The 15,358-nt window shown below is 43.8% G+C and overlaps 1 protein-coding gene across 1 annotated transcript; it reads left to right on the forward strand.

Annotated features, from left to right (window-relative positions):
• The first annotated feature begins 198 nt into the window (after positions 1-198).
• snx17 (sorting nexin 17) lies at positions 199-15,235 on the forward strand. The gene is made up of 15 exons (XM_057017634.1): positions 199-958; positions 3,089-3,163; positions 4,817-4,934; positions 5,961-6,025; positions 7,065-7,175; positions 7,876-7,966; positions 9,298-9,385; positions 10,703-10,772; positions 10,898-10,990; positions 11,118-11,321; positions 12,632-12,760; positions 12,838-12,915; positions 13,026-13,100; positions 13,230-13,271; positions 13,342-15,235. The coding sequence occupies exons 1-15, from the start codon at positions 899-901 to the stop codon at positions 13,459-13,461; spliced, it is 1,419 nt and encodes a 472-aa protein (XP_056873614.1). The 5' UTR covers positions 199-898; the 3' UTR covers positions 13,462-15,235.
• The last annotated feature ends 123 nt before the right edge of the window (positions 15,236-15,358 follow it).

Raw genomic sequence — 15,358 nt, forward strand, 5'->3', positions numbered from 1 at the left:
ATTTTATGAGGCATATTTAGTAATATAATATGATTTAGAGAATATTCCCATTTATATATTTTATGTATATATTATAATGCTTTAAGAAAGTCCCGGAATTGATGGTAAAAATTATCTTTATTACATTCCCGAATAATGCTCCACCCCCGGCTGTAAAACGATATGGTATAGTCCAGATGGGTTGTTGCAATGCTTCTTTTAGGATTATCAGACGCGCAGAACACAGGACAGGTTTTGGACCTTAGAATTTCTCCCAATTTTTTTTTAAAGTCATATTTTATCAAGGTCTTCCTCAGTCGTCGTCTGTATTCTTCTTAATCAAACGTAAGCGAGAGGGGGGGAAAACCCAAACAAAATAATTAATGCAGCTGTCTCTGCTGAAATTTCGAAAGGTTTGCTAAGACCTCTGCGCTGCTGTTTTTGCAGGGACAAACTGCATCTTTAACCCGCAAACTTAATGCGGTTACGATCATTAATATGGCTAACCGGATTGCTTGAGACGCTAATGTAACAGTAAACGGTGGCGAGCTGCAGGGTTTTTCTTTTAAAGTGGGCATAAAATACATTTTGACACCAATAGTGAATGAGTAATTACTTAACACTTGCAACATGGCTGCTGCGGGGACGGCAGTGAGAAAAGTTTGACACTGACGTGGGAGAAGTTTTACGGGGACGCTAGATTGTACATGAGTTGTTAGCTAGGTATAAAAGTCGTCAGTAGTTCGCTCCAGGCTGCCACAGCTCCTCTCGGACGTGCCAACCAGCGGGTAACCCGTTCTTGAGCCGCCTCCTGTCTTGGTCAACCCGACTGTCACCGGGGACTCTTTTTTTTCCAAATAAAGGAGGAACCGGTGCCTTCTGCTCCATAGTGAACGTTGTTGGGCTGTGGCCAGCTAAAATGCATTTCTCCATACCCGAAACGGAGGTTTGCTCGGGGGAAAACGGATCAACCTATGTGGTGAGTACGGTGACCTAACCTGAGTGAGTCGGGTTAATGTTCGGTGCTGCAGGGGTTTATGTGTTTAATGTTTGATATGATGGTACCAGCAACTAAATGCTGCCAGAGACCTTTTTGCACGGTACTCAGCAACTCTACTTCACACTTTTTTCCTTATCATGCTGCTTTTCGTGGGGATGCAGGCTAGATAGGTGCTAGTTGTACAGATTTATCTTCCACCACATGGGCTGAATTTAGGTTGAAAACCAGATTTACATTATATTTGGCACCACCTTGTCATTGCCACCAAGAGAGCTTGCACCCACCTCAGGTGCAACAGAGTTCTTTTTGTTTTAGAGGTTTCACTTCGCACCTAAATTCCTTCTCACATTTGCCACCAAGGTATCACCTTGTTGTTTAGTTTAGCATAGAAAATAGAACTAGACTTTGCCGTTACTGTACATCTCAGCTCCATCTTGCTTATTTCCCTTCGTGGTTACGTCTAAAAAAAAAAAAATGGTATTTTGTGTTGACATGGCACATTTGGGAAAGTCACTACATGTGGCTGTAAAAAAAAAAAAAATTTACAGCCACCATTTTTTGTCAGTGTGGGAGACAGTTGTGTTTACGATATTTCACTGTCAACACCAATTAGCTGTTTTCTCCTTCCCTCTGGGTTCTTGATGAATCATTCAACAACGCTGGTCAAAAAGTGTCTGAAAACACATGTGAAATAGACCTAATGGTGAACATAGACGGCTGCTAGGGAACCATGTGGCTTTATGCTTATGTCTGTATAGTTATTGCACAATATAAGCAAAGAGGACAACAAATAAACTTAGATGGTTGTAAATGTGATGGGATTATGGAGAACATGCTTGGTCTTGTATTTATCCCAGACTTTTATGTCCTGTGCAGTTCACATGTTTTTCACATCACATTGCTCTGGCACTTCTGAGTAAATAAGTGACACCGTTTGCTTAGAAAATGACCAAAAAAACGGTGTGTTTTTTCATCATGTGGAGATGTCATTGTGCTCCGCATTGCTGCTGCCTGAAACACACAGTTCTCTTTGTCTTGTAGTTAAATTCCCCTTCTCACAGATGGCCATGCGCTCTCTGCTGAAAATCAATAGGATGCTGACTTCTCTGGCTCTTTTTCACCTGCCGGAACTCTGTCTCTCTGTCTGCTCCAGTGGAAACTTTTAAACTTTTCCACCTCTCAGCTGGCAGTCCTGTGACTGTCGCGGCGACCTTCCTGTTACTGTCCCGCAGGAAGTGGCTGTGCTTGATCGTAATGCTCAGTGATTGGCTATATGTACCTTGGAACTAGGAGGTCATGTAATTTGCAGTGTGTGCATAATCTTTAAAAAAAAACACAAAAAAAAACAAGAGCTGCAGTTTTCTTTTTCATGTGGTGCAATCCCGTGCGAGGAAAAAAATCAATCTGTATTTGAAATCACACTTTCCTGAATGTCCTGACCGGCTAAATTGACGGTTCTTTGTTTTGTTCTTTTTTTAGTTTTTGAAAAGAGATTTTGGAGCTACTGTCAATCCAATCAGCCGGAAAGAATTCTCATCGAGTTCCTCTGACTCCAAACTGCTTAATTTCACACATTTTCCAATTATTGGCAGGATCAGCATGTGAGCTTTTTAACGTTTAGCTCACAGAAGATGGTAATTTAGGTGTTATCTGCCAGACCCGAGTCTTTCAGACTCATGCTTCCTTCCTGTTTAATGACTGGAAGGATGTACATCTTTCACTTCAGTTCCTTTTCTTCCCTTTTCTCCAGAAAGTCCACTTTGCTGGCATGAAACAAGCACATGATCTGTTTAACTTTTATCACTCCTCACTGACATCTGTCGGTGTGTGTTTGGCTGACACCAGCCAGCCTGCTGCGCCTTCTGCGGAGCAATGAGGAGTAATGCCTCCTCTGAGAGGAAGGCTCAGGGAAATAATTGAAAATTCCACCTTCTGCGGAAAGGAAAGTTGCATTGGAACCCATGCAGCACATTCTCTCTTTACCGATAACACAAACAAAGACACATACAAGTCATAAAAGCCGTGTTCTGGTACCGGAGCTGTTGCTTTACTTTGTTTATACTGGCTCACTGGCAGTGCCGCAGTGTTGATTTCCACTTTCTGTTGCAGGCCTACAACATCCACGTCAACGGCGTGCTGCACTGTCGGGTACGATACAGTCAGCTTCTCAGCCTCCACGAACAGGTTAGTCTTCAAACGCTGATGGAGCTCTGGAGCAGAAACACACACACACACACACGCGCGGCGCCCAAAGCTGCTTAAATGCCAGGACATTCAGCCAGCACGACCTTTCTTCATCTACGCGCAACGCAGCCGATGTGCCAGCCTCCCGAGGTTCTCAATCACGGCGGATTCGTGCGCTCAGCTTTTTGTCCTCAAATAGTTCAAGCATTTGCATGTAAATATCCAGCGCTGTGGAGGATTTGGGAGGGGGAGGGTGACGCGGAAAGAATGTTCTTGGCTTTTCTTTCACTTCACCTGCTGGAGAAAAGAACTTAATCTGAGGATGAAATGTTGCCTGCGCGTTGCTCAGTCTGAGGACTTTTTCAGTCTGCCTCAGTGAAGCTTAGCTAGATGTCAGGACTGTAATTAAGTGACACGGATGTCATTTTCCTCCAATGGTGTAATTAAAAGGAGCTTTTACTTGGGAAAGTGCTACAGTTTTAGAGTTAGGTTCTTTTCTTCGTTATAGTGTCTAATCTACCTCCATGTGCAGTAAACTGTCCAGTCCCATGTATCAACATATTGTTAAAGAAGCAGCAAGGCTTAAACTTTGCTACCTCTGTCTTCACGTGTGTGATTTCCTCTCTGACAGTTGCTGTTGCCAGGCAACAGCGTACAAGTCGAGCACACGGAAGCCTCAATAAGAGATAAACTCCGTAGGGCTGAGCATGCTGCAGTCATTGACCCCAAAGCACTTCAGTTATCACAGAGGCACAAATTGCTCTCGGTTATTAGCTCATAAGGTGTTTTCTCATTTAAGCGTTGGTTTAAATTGACAGTGAAAACAATAAAAAAAACAAACTATAAGAACTCATTCGTATGAGTCACCAGATCTGACTGCCATGGGCTGAAAATACCAAACGAGCATGTGTTCAGGTGACATCAGTTCTGGTAATTTAAGCAGCCTATCTTCATGCTGCCATATGTGATTTGGGCATGGGAGTAAATGTGCCACACAGCTGCTCCTGGATCAGCCTTTGCTTTTCCCTGAAGCTTCAAGCTGTCTCATTGGCGTCACCCCCATGATGAAGATGGAAGTCAGGCTTGCTGTTTAGCCACATTAGGGGATATGTATCGGCTGAATGATGTGAAGCAGGACGCAGTAACCAACGGGGTGAAATGGAATGAGTTTGGCCCACGGTGACATCATGTGACCACAATTCCATGTATTTCTGGGTACAGTGGATTCAAAGCTAGTTGACCTCAAAAAAAAAAAATGGAAAGATGAGTCAAGAAACTGGAAGACCAAGTAAACTTGTTACGGTTAGACCGTCGAGGGCTCCAGATGTGCTAGCGTGTGTGTTAAGAGTGGAAAGTACACTAGCTAACCATTAGAACTGTGCTTGAAATAAACCTGTGATTCATCTCATGAATGTACCTCTCAGAAAAATGAACCCACAACTCTTTAATTTCAGCCAATGCTCCTCTGTGCTGAAAGGCTTTAGCTGTTAGAAGGGAGACGACTTGTTTTTACCGACGGAAATGTGATAAAAGTCGATTTTTTTATTTTTTATTTTCTGTTATCTTTGATTTAGCAGAGCCAGAATAAGATATATGACAAGTTTAGCCCGTCTGTGCTGCAGCCTGACCTTTACGTGTGTTTCCTATCAACAGATAAAGAAGGAATATGGCAGCAACGTGGTGCCTGCATTCCCTCCGAAGAAGATCTTCACATTGACTCCTGCTGAGGTGGAACAGAGACGGGAACAGCTGGAGAAATACATGCAGGCTGGTATGTTTTTCATGTGGAACCGGCCTTTTTCAGTCAACACCGTTTGCGTTTTGACCTCAGTTATGTCTGAATCGCATTCCCAGCTACACTTGCGGTTGCTTTTGTCAGGTTTTGAGTTCTCCTCACTGACGGTTTATGTTGTCTTTAAATGCGGGGCTGCCACGGCGTTCCGGAAAGGTTACCGTCCACAACAATCAGTGTAGGGCCATATAAAATAGCATTTTCTTAAAATAACTGATCATTTTGATGAAAGCAAGTTTAAAATGTATCGATTTGAATTTAACCGAGGTTGATGCTCAACTCTCCACACAAAGACACGATTAGGCGTTACTGGCAGCAGTGCTGAGGGTTTGTTTTAATCCTCCGGAGCACCAGCAGCTACAGCAGAACAAGAGAGCGTTGTTTGAGTGTGTATTTGCTCATAGTCGGCGAGCATAAACACACAGGGTGTTCTTGGCCACAAGTTTACCCGGTTACATCATGGCTTTCTGCATAGTTATGGAAAACGGACTTCTGCAATCACAGACTGTTCTGTCGCGTAAGATGAAGTCTTGGACAGACCGTCGACGGGGCGGACTCGTGAAAGGACACGAGCACTCACTCACTCACTCACTCACTCACTCACTCACTCACTCACTCACTCACTCACTCACTCACTCACTCATGTCACTCACTCACTCACTCACTCACTCACTCTCACTCACTCACTCATGTCACTCATGTCACTGAGAACCTAAAAAACAGGCAGAACTGGAGGTTTTCTTCCTGTTGATTTTCTTGACCTGGGGGATAAACTGCAGCTCAGGTGTTTTGTCATAGCTCACAGCTCACTGAGAATTCTTCGTGACGTATGTGGGTTGGTTTATGTTAAATGAATCTGCCTTGACAGATATCTTGAAACACAGAAGTCAGTCACCCTGAACGGTTACAACAGTGGGAAGAAGCTGGAACAGCCATGTTGTTGGCACATTTTACTCATGATACTGGTTTGACTGCTGGATTTAACCTATTTTATTTTTTTTACAGTACGCCAGGATCCTTTGCTGGGATCCAGTGAGATGTTCAACAGCTTTTTGCGGAAGGCACAGCAGGTTAGTAATTCAGTTATCCAAGGAACCTACAAGCTTGTGGAGGTGTGGATGTATTCATCACGCAGGTGTCATCCTGAAAGACACGCAGGGCTGAGGAAACATCGAGAATCGTGTGATTCGTACACCAGATTTGATGCTGTCAGAGCCTTACTGCGAGGGTCTTTGTGTTTGTTCCTCTTTGTGTTCCCACGGGTTACCGCCTTCCATCGTCCTCTCATGTTCACCTGTAGAGGTTGAGGGTGATCTTGGAGATCCCCACAGAGATTATTCATAGAAATATGTAGCTTTGATTTTGCAGCTCTTTCTTTTGAAATGAACAGAAGCAGGAAGAGACACTCACCGAATACTGTGGTCCTTCAGCTTTATATTGATCTTTATTAGAACAAGAATGATTCAACAATGTCCAAGATGGCAAAAAATAACCAGGATGTGATACGTCTCAGTTCACCATGTGGGACATGTAGGCTGGCAACTCAAATGATTCTCTTGTTTTTCCTGCTAAAACCAATAGTTTTATACTATTATGGGACATATTTCCTCTATTCATCTACAATGGCAACAAATAGCAATCATCATGACTGCTAGTTTTCATAAGCAGAGAAATCAAAGAAAACATTCATGTTGGAGCGTCTGCTTTTCTTTTTCTCAGTAATTTCAAATGTGAACGCTTTTGCTGAATGATTAAGAGTGACGTGTTATTTTGCAGAGGACTTGTATGAGCTTGAATCTCTGAGTCATTTTTAATAGCCATCTAGTCAAAACAGGACTTGAGGATGAGTTAATGACCCTGAATTTGTACGAAATCAAAGTTCTCAAAACCGGTAACAAGATAAAGAAAATTCTTTCTCTGTCGACTGTGCCTCAGGTCCCCAGTAAGTGCTGCTCCTGTGTGAAAGTAGGTTTTGCCCCTGAGAAAAGAACCCTTCCTCCTCCTCCCTGCTCTGCGTGTTTTTATTGCAATTTCATTGTTGACTCACAGAAATGAAAACAGGGCACAGAGCCACGATTGTTATGTGTTGTCCCCGTGTCCTTCCCACAGGAGACGCAGCAGATTCCCACAGAAGACGTCGCCCTCGACATCTGCCTCTCCAACGGTCAGAAGATCAGCGTCAACATCTTGACCTCAGATCAGACCGAGGACGTCCTCGACGTAAGAGCGCACAAACATGTTTTTACAGAATCGCAGACGACCTGTAGGTTTATAGATGTGATATAAACATGTTTACAGCTGGATGTTTTATTATTTAGGCCTGATTGACTCAGGCAGGCGTCTTTAGGTTGTTTTTATGTCAGTTCAGCACTATTGATGTGGACTCCTGTGAGCGGTCGTGTTTTAAAGGGCACCACTGGGTATTAAATGAAGTTAAATCTGTTTATATAGACCCGTTTCCCTCTAACTTAGATTAAAGCAGGTTGTTAAAATTCCTGCAGTCTAATCAAAGCACAAACCAACAGACGGCACGGCAACAAATTTAGCCTAAAATAATAAAGGGCACTGCAGCCATGCTCGTATGTAAGAAGAGTCGAGAGGCTTTTTCTCTGCAGTAAATCAGTGTTTAAGTGTTTCAGAGAGAGTGTGCTTTAGTCTGGCAAGCGGCAAACAAATATTAATCCTTTTTCACAAGGAAGCAGTGATGTTTTTGTGCTTTGGGTCCTTCACCCTTCTCGTTCATCCTGTTCGACGGTTGAGTGTCTCCTGATTGCGGAATTGCAATAAAGCAGGAGTTTTAGGCTAAATTTTTTCATCCGTGTATGGTTCACGCCTCCTCGACCTTGGGAACCCTTGACTAAAATACAGGGACGGACTAAAAGAGATCACAATTGTGATCAGATAATGTGTTTTTGTGCAGGCTGTTGCAACAAACCTGGACCTTCCAGAGGACCTCATCGGCTACTTCAGTCTGTTCCTCATCCGTGAATCTGTGGACGGAGGCGTAACATGTGAGTCTCATCACCGTGGAAACATCTCATATTTCATTTTCAGTGCTAGCAGTCTCTTACATCTTTAGAAAATGTTAAAAACAATCATCTTTTATCAGAGTTTTTTGAGACAAATGCTTTAAAACAGACCCCATTATTACAGGCTGTTTTTTTTTTGTCCCCCCCCCCCTGACTGTTTGGAGACGTACGGGGGTTTAATTTAAAGAGGACGGTTGTGTCGACCACAGGGGACTTCCTGCAGTAGCTGCTATCCTGTTAGCTTCATGGCCAAAGTTGTCCCCGCGACAGTGAGGTTAATAAAGTGTTTGGAATTACAGCCAAACGCTTCATTAAAATAATCTTCCTGAAAACATCTGGGACAATTAAAGAAAACGGCGATAACTGACTTTATATAAACAGCAGCATATTTTAAAGTTCTTTCTGTTTTTTAAGACTATTTTAATTAGTGCGTTCATATCCCAGAAAATCTACATGGTATTGTGAATCAGCCCATTGTGCTGCAGAGAAAAATGCTTCTTAAAATATGGATCAACCACCAGACAGCGTCTGGTTCAGTGGGACAGGGATCAAACAGCATCAGTGGGAGTATTAATATGGGATAGAATAATTCAGTTCCTCAGGTGCATGTACGTTGCTTACATTCACTTCAGGGGATTTTGTGAAGTATTTAAAAGTATAAAAGACCCTGTATAAGATGTTTCTGTCCTCTTTGTATTAACTCATTTGTATATACAGTATTTGGCGGTGAGCTGATGGTGTTCTGTCAGATTTCCAGGGTTTTAAGCTCTTATTGATGGCTGATAAGCAGCAGTGGCCTCAGCAAACACCAGAGATTTCTCTCACTCTCTGTGGGAAATGGTGCAGTGACCCAGCTGCAGAATAATAACAACACACACATTCGAGGACACCATTATCTTTCACTATTCATTGTGCGCACACACACACACACATACACACACACACACACACACACACACACACACACACACACACACACACACATTCATACACAGTTTTAGCCGGCTGGGACCAGTCCAGATGGAGGGACTCCCATTGTTGTTGTCACCAACATTAGTCGAATGTCCTTGGATCTGTGCTGGTTACTTACTCTTCTCTCTCTCCTCTCTCTCCTCTATCTTTCTCTTCTCTCTCTCTCTCTCTCTGTCTTCCTCCCCTCCTTCTCCCCCTCTCCCTGTCTCTTCTGTTTCTGTCTGTCTGTTTTCATCTCTCATTCTTCCCTCTCCCTGTCACCGTGACTCTCACTCTCCCCCCTTCCCCCTCTATCTTCCCCTCTCTCCCTTTTTCTCTATGTCTCTCTCTCTCTCTCTCAGTCGTGCGGAAGCTGCAGGAGTTTGAGCTGCCTTATGTATCCATCAGCAGCTTGCAGAGCTCTGACTTTCACATAGTCCTACGGAAAAGGTACTCACCAACTGCTCACAAATTTGCTTTTTTTTTTCCTCATCCCACCTACAATGCTTTTTGTCATATCTGATCATAACTGTATTATCAGTCTGACTATTCATGCTTTCTTGTTTCACATCCTGGAGAAACACAAGGGTTATTTATTTGGATTTTGATGTAGCAGTTAGCCTTATGCAGGCAACAGTGAACTCATTCATCTGCCAATTTTGTCCAGTGACCATAGTTATGATAGAGTCGCGCCAAGGAAATCAACGGTTTGACAGGGCCACATTGTTGCAAGTGGGAATTAAATTTTAGGAACACTGGCACCACATGTTGGTGGTTTTAATGATGTGGTTGGAAGGTACGCACCGAACCATGAAGCCTAAAGGGCACCTTAGAGAAGACGGCTGTGTTCCAAGTTAGGGTTTTTTAGGTGACAGGAGTCAAGGTCGAGCTCAGCTGGAGTTTCTGTTAGTGGTTTTTAAAGGGAGTTGTGCACTTCCTGCATAAAATGTTGTACAAGACGGCTTCAGGTGGAGATGACCTGACAGCTTGTGAAAAATAAACTTCCTGATGGATTCTCAACATTGAGGTTACTTCTGTTTGACTGTAGCTTCTTTAATGAAGGGGAACAGAGTGTCCATGTGCAGGGAGCTGAGCCTGTGCCATTAAGGGCTGCAGGTCCCGAAAATATAAAACCAGCCACCCTGGGTGGGCTGCTCAGGGAAAACACTGATGCAAGTTCAGCCTCAGTTGGTGACTGCTTCTTTCGGTAACGACACATTTTTCTGTTTCCCCGTGTGTGCTCTTGCGTCACCCCGCCTCATGCTAACTTGAGGTACACAGGATGTTTACTTTATTTCTGCCTGAAGGAAAGTCTCAGTTCTCCTGACCTAGTTTCACTGTGGAGTGAGGGAATACATGGTGGGGGGGGGGGCAGACCCCCAGTATATGAGATCTGCAGAAAGGATCAGGTCAGAATGGATCCACGAGCTGCTTTTGGATAAAAGTTGAAGCAAACGGGAAATGAGACAGTGAAGTGGCAGCAATGCTGACATTTTTTGGTGTCTGGAGCTGGAGCGGTCGTGATAGTTGCTGGAGGTTTCAGTGTTTCCAACGATGTTTTCCTTTTAATTAAAAAAAAAAAATAATTAAAAAAATGACACTAATGTAAAACACCCACCTCTCTGTCTGCTTCTCTCACACACACACACATCTTCAGATTCAATCTTTTTGTATGTGCAGGAAAAAAATAAAGCTTAGATTTTAGGAAGAGGGCAAAAACTAGTACTTAACACTGGGATATAGGAGTTACGTTTGCTTTTTTTACAGCTACTGGGACACGGCGTACGACGGCGATGTCATGGACAACAGAGTGGGCCTGAGTTTGCTGTATGCTCAGGTAAGAGTTCGCAGACATTTGGAATAAAACTCAAATGAATCTCTACCTGTAAGAGGAAAAGTAGAAACCTGCTTGATTGTCTTTGTACGTGCGTGAAGATGAACCTTTGCTCTCTGCCTCATCAGACGGTGTCAGACATTGAGCGGGGCTGGATACTCGTCAACAAAGACCAGCACAGGCAGCTGAAATCCCTGCAGGAGAAAGGCTCCAAGAAAGAAGTCAGCAGGGGCATCTCTTTAGATAGTTCTGTCTGTGCAGTGCAGAGCAGATAATAGCCTTTGAGGCAGTTGATAAAGGGCTGATGCACCTTTTCTTTCAACAAAATGTTCTCGTCTTTCGTCACAGTTCATCCATCTTGGCCAGACTCTGAAATACTACGGCTACATCAAGTTTGACCCCTGCATCACCGACTTCCCTGAGAAGGGTTGCCAGGTGATCGTCAGCGCCGGCAACAACGAGCTCAACTTCCACGTCAAGTTGCCCAACGAGCAGATGAAGGAGGGGAGCTTCAAGGTCACCCGCATGAGGTGTTGGCGAGTCACGTCGTCTGTAAGTGTGTGAAGCAGATGAGCGAGTTCACCTTCAAGCATGCTCCGAAATAATTACACTGGGATCACCCCACGCTATCAGAGCTGCGGCAGCATTAGCCCAGAGCCACTTTTAACCCAACAAACGCCTCTGCTCTGCCTGTCTACCGTTATTCTCCCACCACGGCGCTAACAAATGTCTTTAGACCGCCGTTTTGCCTGAAAGTGCTGACCACACCATGCATCGCCATCAATCCAGTTAGCAGACAGAGCTGTATCGATCCAGGAGCCTCACACATCAAGCGGCGGGCTTTCCCTGGACTGGAAAATGTCTGTTGCAGGCGATCAGGAGGCATCCACAAAATTCTGTAGGCAGCAACGGTCCAAGAATGATTGGGTCATATGTTTTATGCATGAGCCTCCTGTTGACACTTTCAGCGTGATGCTAATCAGTCAGTAGAACGTCTGTCTTTGAGGGACAAAAACATAATTGGGTCCTTTTTGAACTATTACATTTTCAGCAGTAACTCATTTAATGTGGCTGCATCATAACGCAATTGGAAAAAAAGAATCTAATTTTATTTCTAGAGCCTGAAAACCTCTACCGTACTTATGTGCCAGAATAAGCAGAAATAACTAATTAGATGAGGAAAAACCTGTTTGACAGTTAAAGGTCTACTGGCATTGCAGCGGCACACTAATTATCTGCATCACAGCAGCATCTGATGCTCCCAGTGTTCATTTGCACATAGAGACGGTCACATGACCACATCTGAAATTAAAATGCATCTTGGCTGCCTTGATTATAGAGCGTCCAGCAGGGTGGTTAATTCTCAGGTCAGTCCTTCTAATGAGCTCTTTTCTCTCCACCAAACTAAAGCCAACCTCTCGTTTGGTGCAGTGCAGCAGCCCCCATCCCCATCTCAAATCTCCAGTTGTAGCAGGAAGAACAGTTAGTGCGCACTACGTGTGTGTTTTGCTTTTGAGTGCATGCCTTCTTTGTTGCCTCATTGTGTGCCTGGCGTCGGAGCTGCAGCTCGTTTCTGGCCCAGAGGAAATACTCTTGGTTCCATTAAAGAGGAATGAGGGCTCATCTCCAGAGGGCTGGACTGAACCTCACGTATTCTCTGAAAGCTTTTCAGATTGGACTGAAAGATCAGTCCCTCGATGGTATTTGTCTCCAGATTTGGCTGCCTGTCATTGCTAATGCTGCAGCCGACGGAGGGTGGGGGGTGGGGGGGAGGCTCTGCTTAATAAATTTCACTTTTGAATCTGAAATCTTCAGCAAGACTAAACACTCAGTGTTCTGCTTTTCTCTTTGACCCCCACCAGCAAGTCCCCTTAGCCAACGGCACCACCAACACCTGCAGCTCATCCAAATGTGAGGTCAAACTGGAGCTGGCTTTCGAGTATCTGATGAGCAAAGACCGTCTTCAGTGGGTCACCATCACCAGTCAACAGGTAAGAAGGCAACATCGGGGGGGGGGGGGGAATAGGTTGAGAATTCCAGGTTAGACTGATATCTGATGTGATTTCAGGCTATCATGATGAGCATCTGCCTTCAGTCAATGGTGGATGAGCTAATGGTGAAGAAATCAGGTGGCAGCATTAAAAAGGTCTCCTATTATTTTTATTTGTAACATCATTAATTGTTGTGGTTTAAATATTTGACTTTTGTCCTACAGCTAATTATTTCTCCCTGTTTTCCTCTTCCATCGTTAAACAGATGCTGAGGAAGCGACACAACGGCTCCATCTACCGAGCAGACGGTCAGCAAGCTGTGAAATCCCCCCCTCTACTGGTGAGAAATGGAAGTGCGCCCTTGAAAAGTTTACCTCCAAATGACCAGTCCCTTCTAGCTTTTACGTGGTTTAATGCTGCAGCCAGACTGTATAATCTGGGTTAATTTGACTACTGTCTGTGGTTGCAGGACTCTCCCAACACCAACCGTGAACAAATCGTCAAACTCTCGGTATGTTTTTGTGCTCCTGGAAATGCTGCTCCTGGAAATCAGGATTGAGTAATCTGTCTGTTCCATCCAGACCAAGCTGAGCTCCATGTCTCTCCTGGGGATCAGCGCCTCCAACTCTGCCAACGACATCAGTGGGAACGATTTTCATGGCAACTACGCTTTCGAGGGAATCGGGGACGACGACCTGTAAAGGGCGACTGTCTGTGACTCGTGGCGACAAAAAACAACCGAACCAGCTCAGCTGAGCCGAGGCGATGGGACAGGACGACGCAGTGGCTTCTGATTCTGCAAGATTGTAGCTTCTTCCTGGAGAAATCGCTGCCTTAAGCTCTTATTTAATCTCTGTACTCTTTTAAAGCCCATTTTAATGTGTAGTAAGGGCGGCTACATAGTCGTGGACAGTTTTGGGCCCCATTTGCCCCAATAGGTTGTGGTTGAATTGAACACTCATATGAGGTTTTATAGACATTCCTCTGAAGTCACGGGTGTGATCTCATCTTCTATTAGCTAGTGTGTAGCTGACCTTCATTAAGCTTCTAAAAATCAACTAGCGCAGATTCTTTTCTTGTTCTTGCATGTTTCATGGCGGTTTCTTTAAGATGTTTTCTAATTCAGTTACATTCCTGGAGTTAAAGTAAGCGAATCTGTTGTGTAAGTTGCGTTTCGGGCGGTGGCTGCAGGTGAGCCCTCCTACCTGACCTGGCACTAGTGATAAGAGCATAAACTGGACATGGATATAGTTCTCCGATGGCTCCAGGGAAATCTCAAAACCACCTTGAAACACATTGATACCAAAATCTCAAGTTTTTTATATTGTTGGGGTCGTCGGCGTGTCATACGAGTCGAGCCAAGATACCAGCGCGTCTTTTTCCTCTTTTAATCCCAGTCATCATGCTGCCTTAGCAGACATTGTGATGCCTTAATGTTTCCTTTTCACCCTGGTGGGTTGATGTTGCTGATCCAGACGCCGGTCGGCGCCAGCCGGTGTGACCTAGAATCTTGCAGAACTTGACTGGCGGTGGATTCGTCCGAGCTGCTTGCTCTTGCTGAATCCATCATTTTGCACAGTATTACAGGTGGAGGTGAATGTTGGAGTGGAAGCATGACCTTAAATGTTTTCTTTTTATCGGCGCCGAGCTCCGTAAGTCTTTTTTTTTTTGTTGTTTAAGCCAATTTTTTTCTCATAAATGCCAAATTATAGTTTACTAAAGCATTTTGCACAAAATAAACATACAAATTATTACATTGTCACTTTTTTATATTATCTACGTGTAAAAATACAAAAACAAACAAACATTCTGAACATTTACATATCTTTATCATCAATATCACTGTAATCATGTAGATCAAATGTAATCTAAGATGTATAGAACAAAGTTTAAATGGACTAACATTTATCATTGTTTACATGATGTTTAGGGGAAATTATGGGGTAAAATGGGGAGTGTTTACATGATTTTTTCCTCGTCTGAGGCCTTGTGTTGTAGGTACAGCGTTCCGATCATCTCAGCGGATTTAGTTCAGACGTGATCAAAACCGCTGCTGTTGGCAGAGTTCAGAGAGAGAAAGTGCTAAAACAAACATATCCCTTTTGTTTGTCACTGTCGGTGTGTTTTGATTTCAAAGTCTCTAAATGTAAATCGATGCCAGCGGTTTTTAAGAGCTTTACTCTCTCTGGTAGCCTGAACTGTACACATAAATGTTCTCAGTGTTTCTGGTGATTCTGCTTGATCTTGTGGACTGATACCACCCCCCCCCCCATCCCCGGTTCATTTTAACCACATGGAACTTAACCGTAGGTGCCAAATTGCAAAAGTGTCATTTTAATGGGAAAGTGTCTTTTATCATGATTGTATTGACCTGATTCATTCTGTGAAATCCGTTTTTTTTTTGTTTTTTTTTTTAGCAGCAAGGTGAATAAAATCTGTCACGGTGTTCCAATAAACTCCAACATTGATTCCAGAGTTTGTAATCATGTTATTATTCATTTGTTACTATAGTACAGCGACTGCTCAATGTCTTCCCACGCCCTGGTGGAAACTCATTTTTACCTGTATTTAGAACGAGCTGCAGATCTAAAAAGTTGA

Source organism: Takifugu flavidus, chromosome 19, assembly GCF_003711565.1.
Source record: "Takifugu flavidus isolate HTHZ2018 chromosome 19, ASM371156v2, whole genome shotgun sequence".
Lineage (NCBI taxonomy): Eukaryota > Metazoa > Chordata > Actinopteri > Tetraodontiformes > Tetraodontidae > Takifugu > Takifugu flavidus.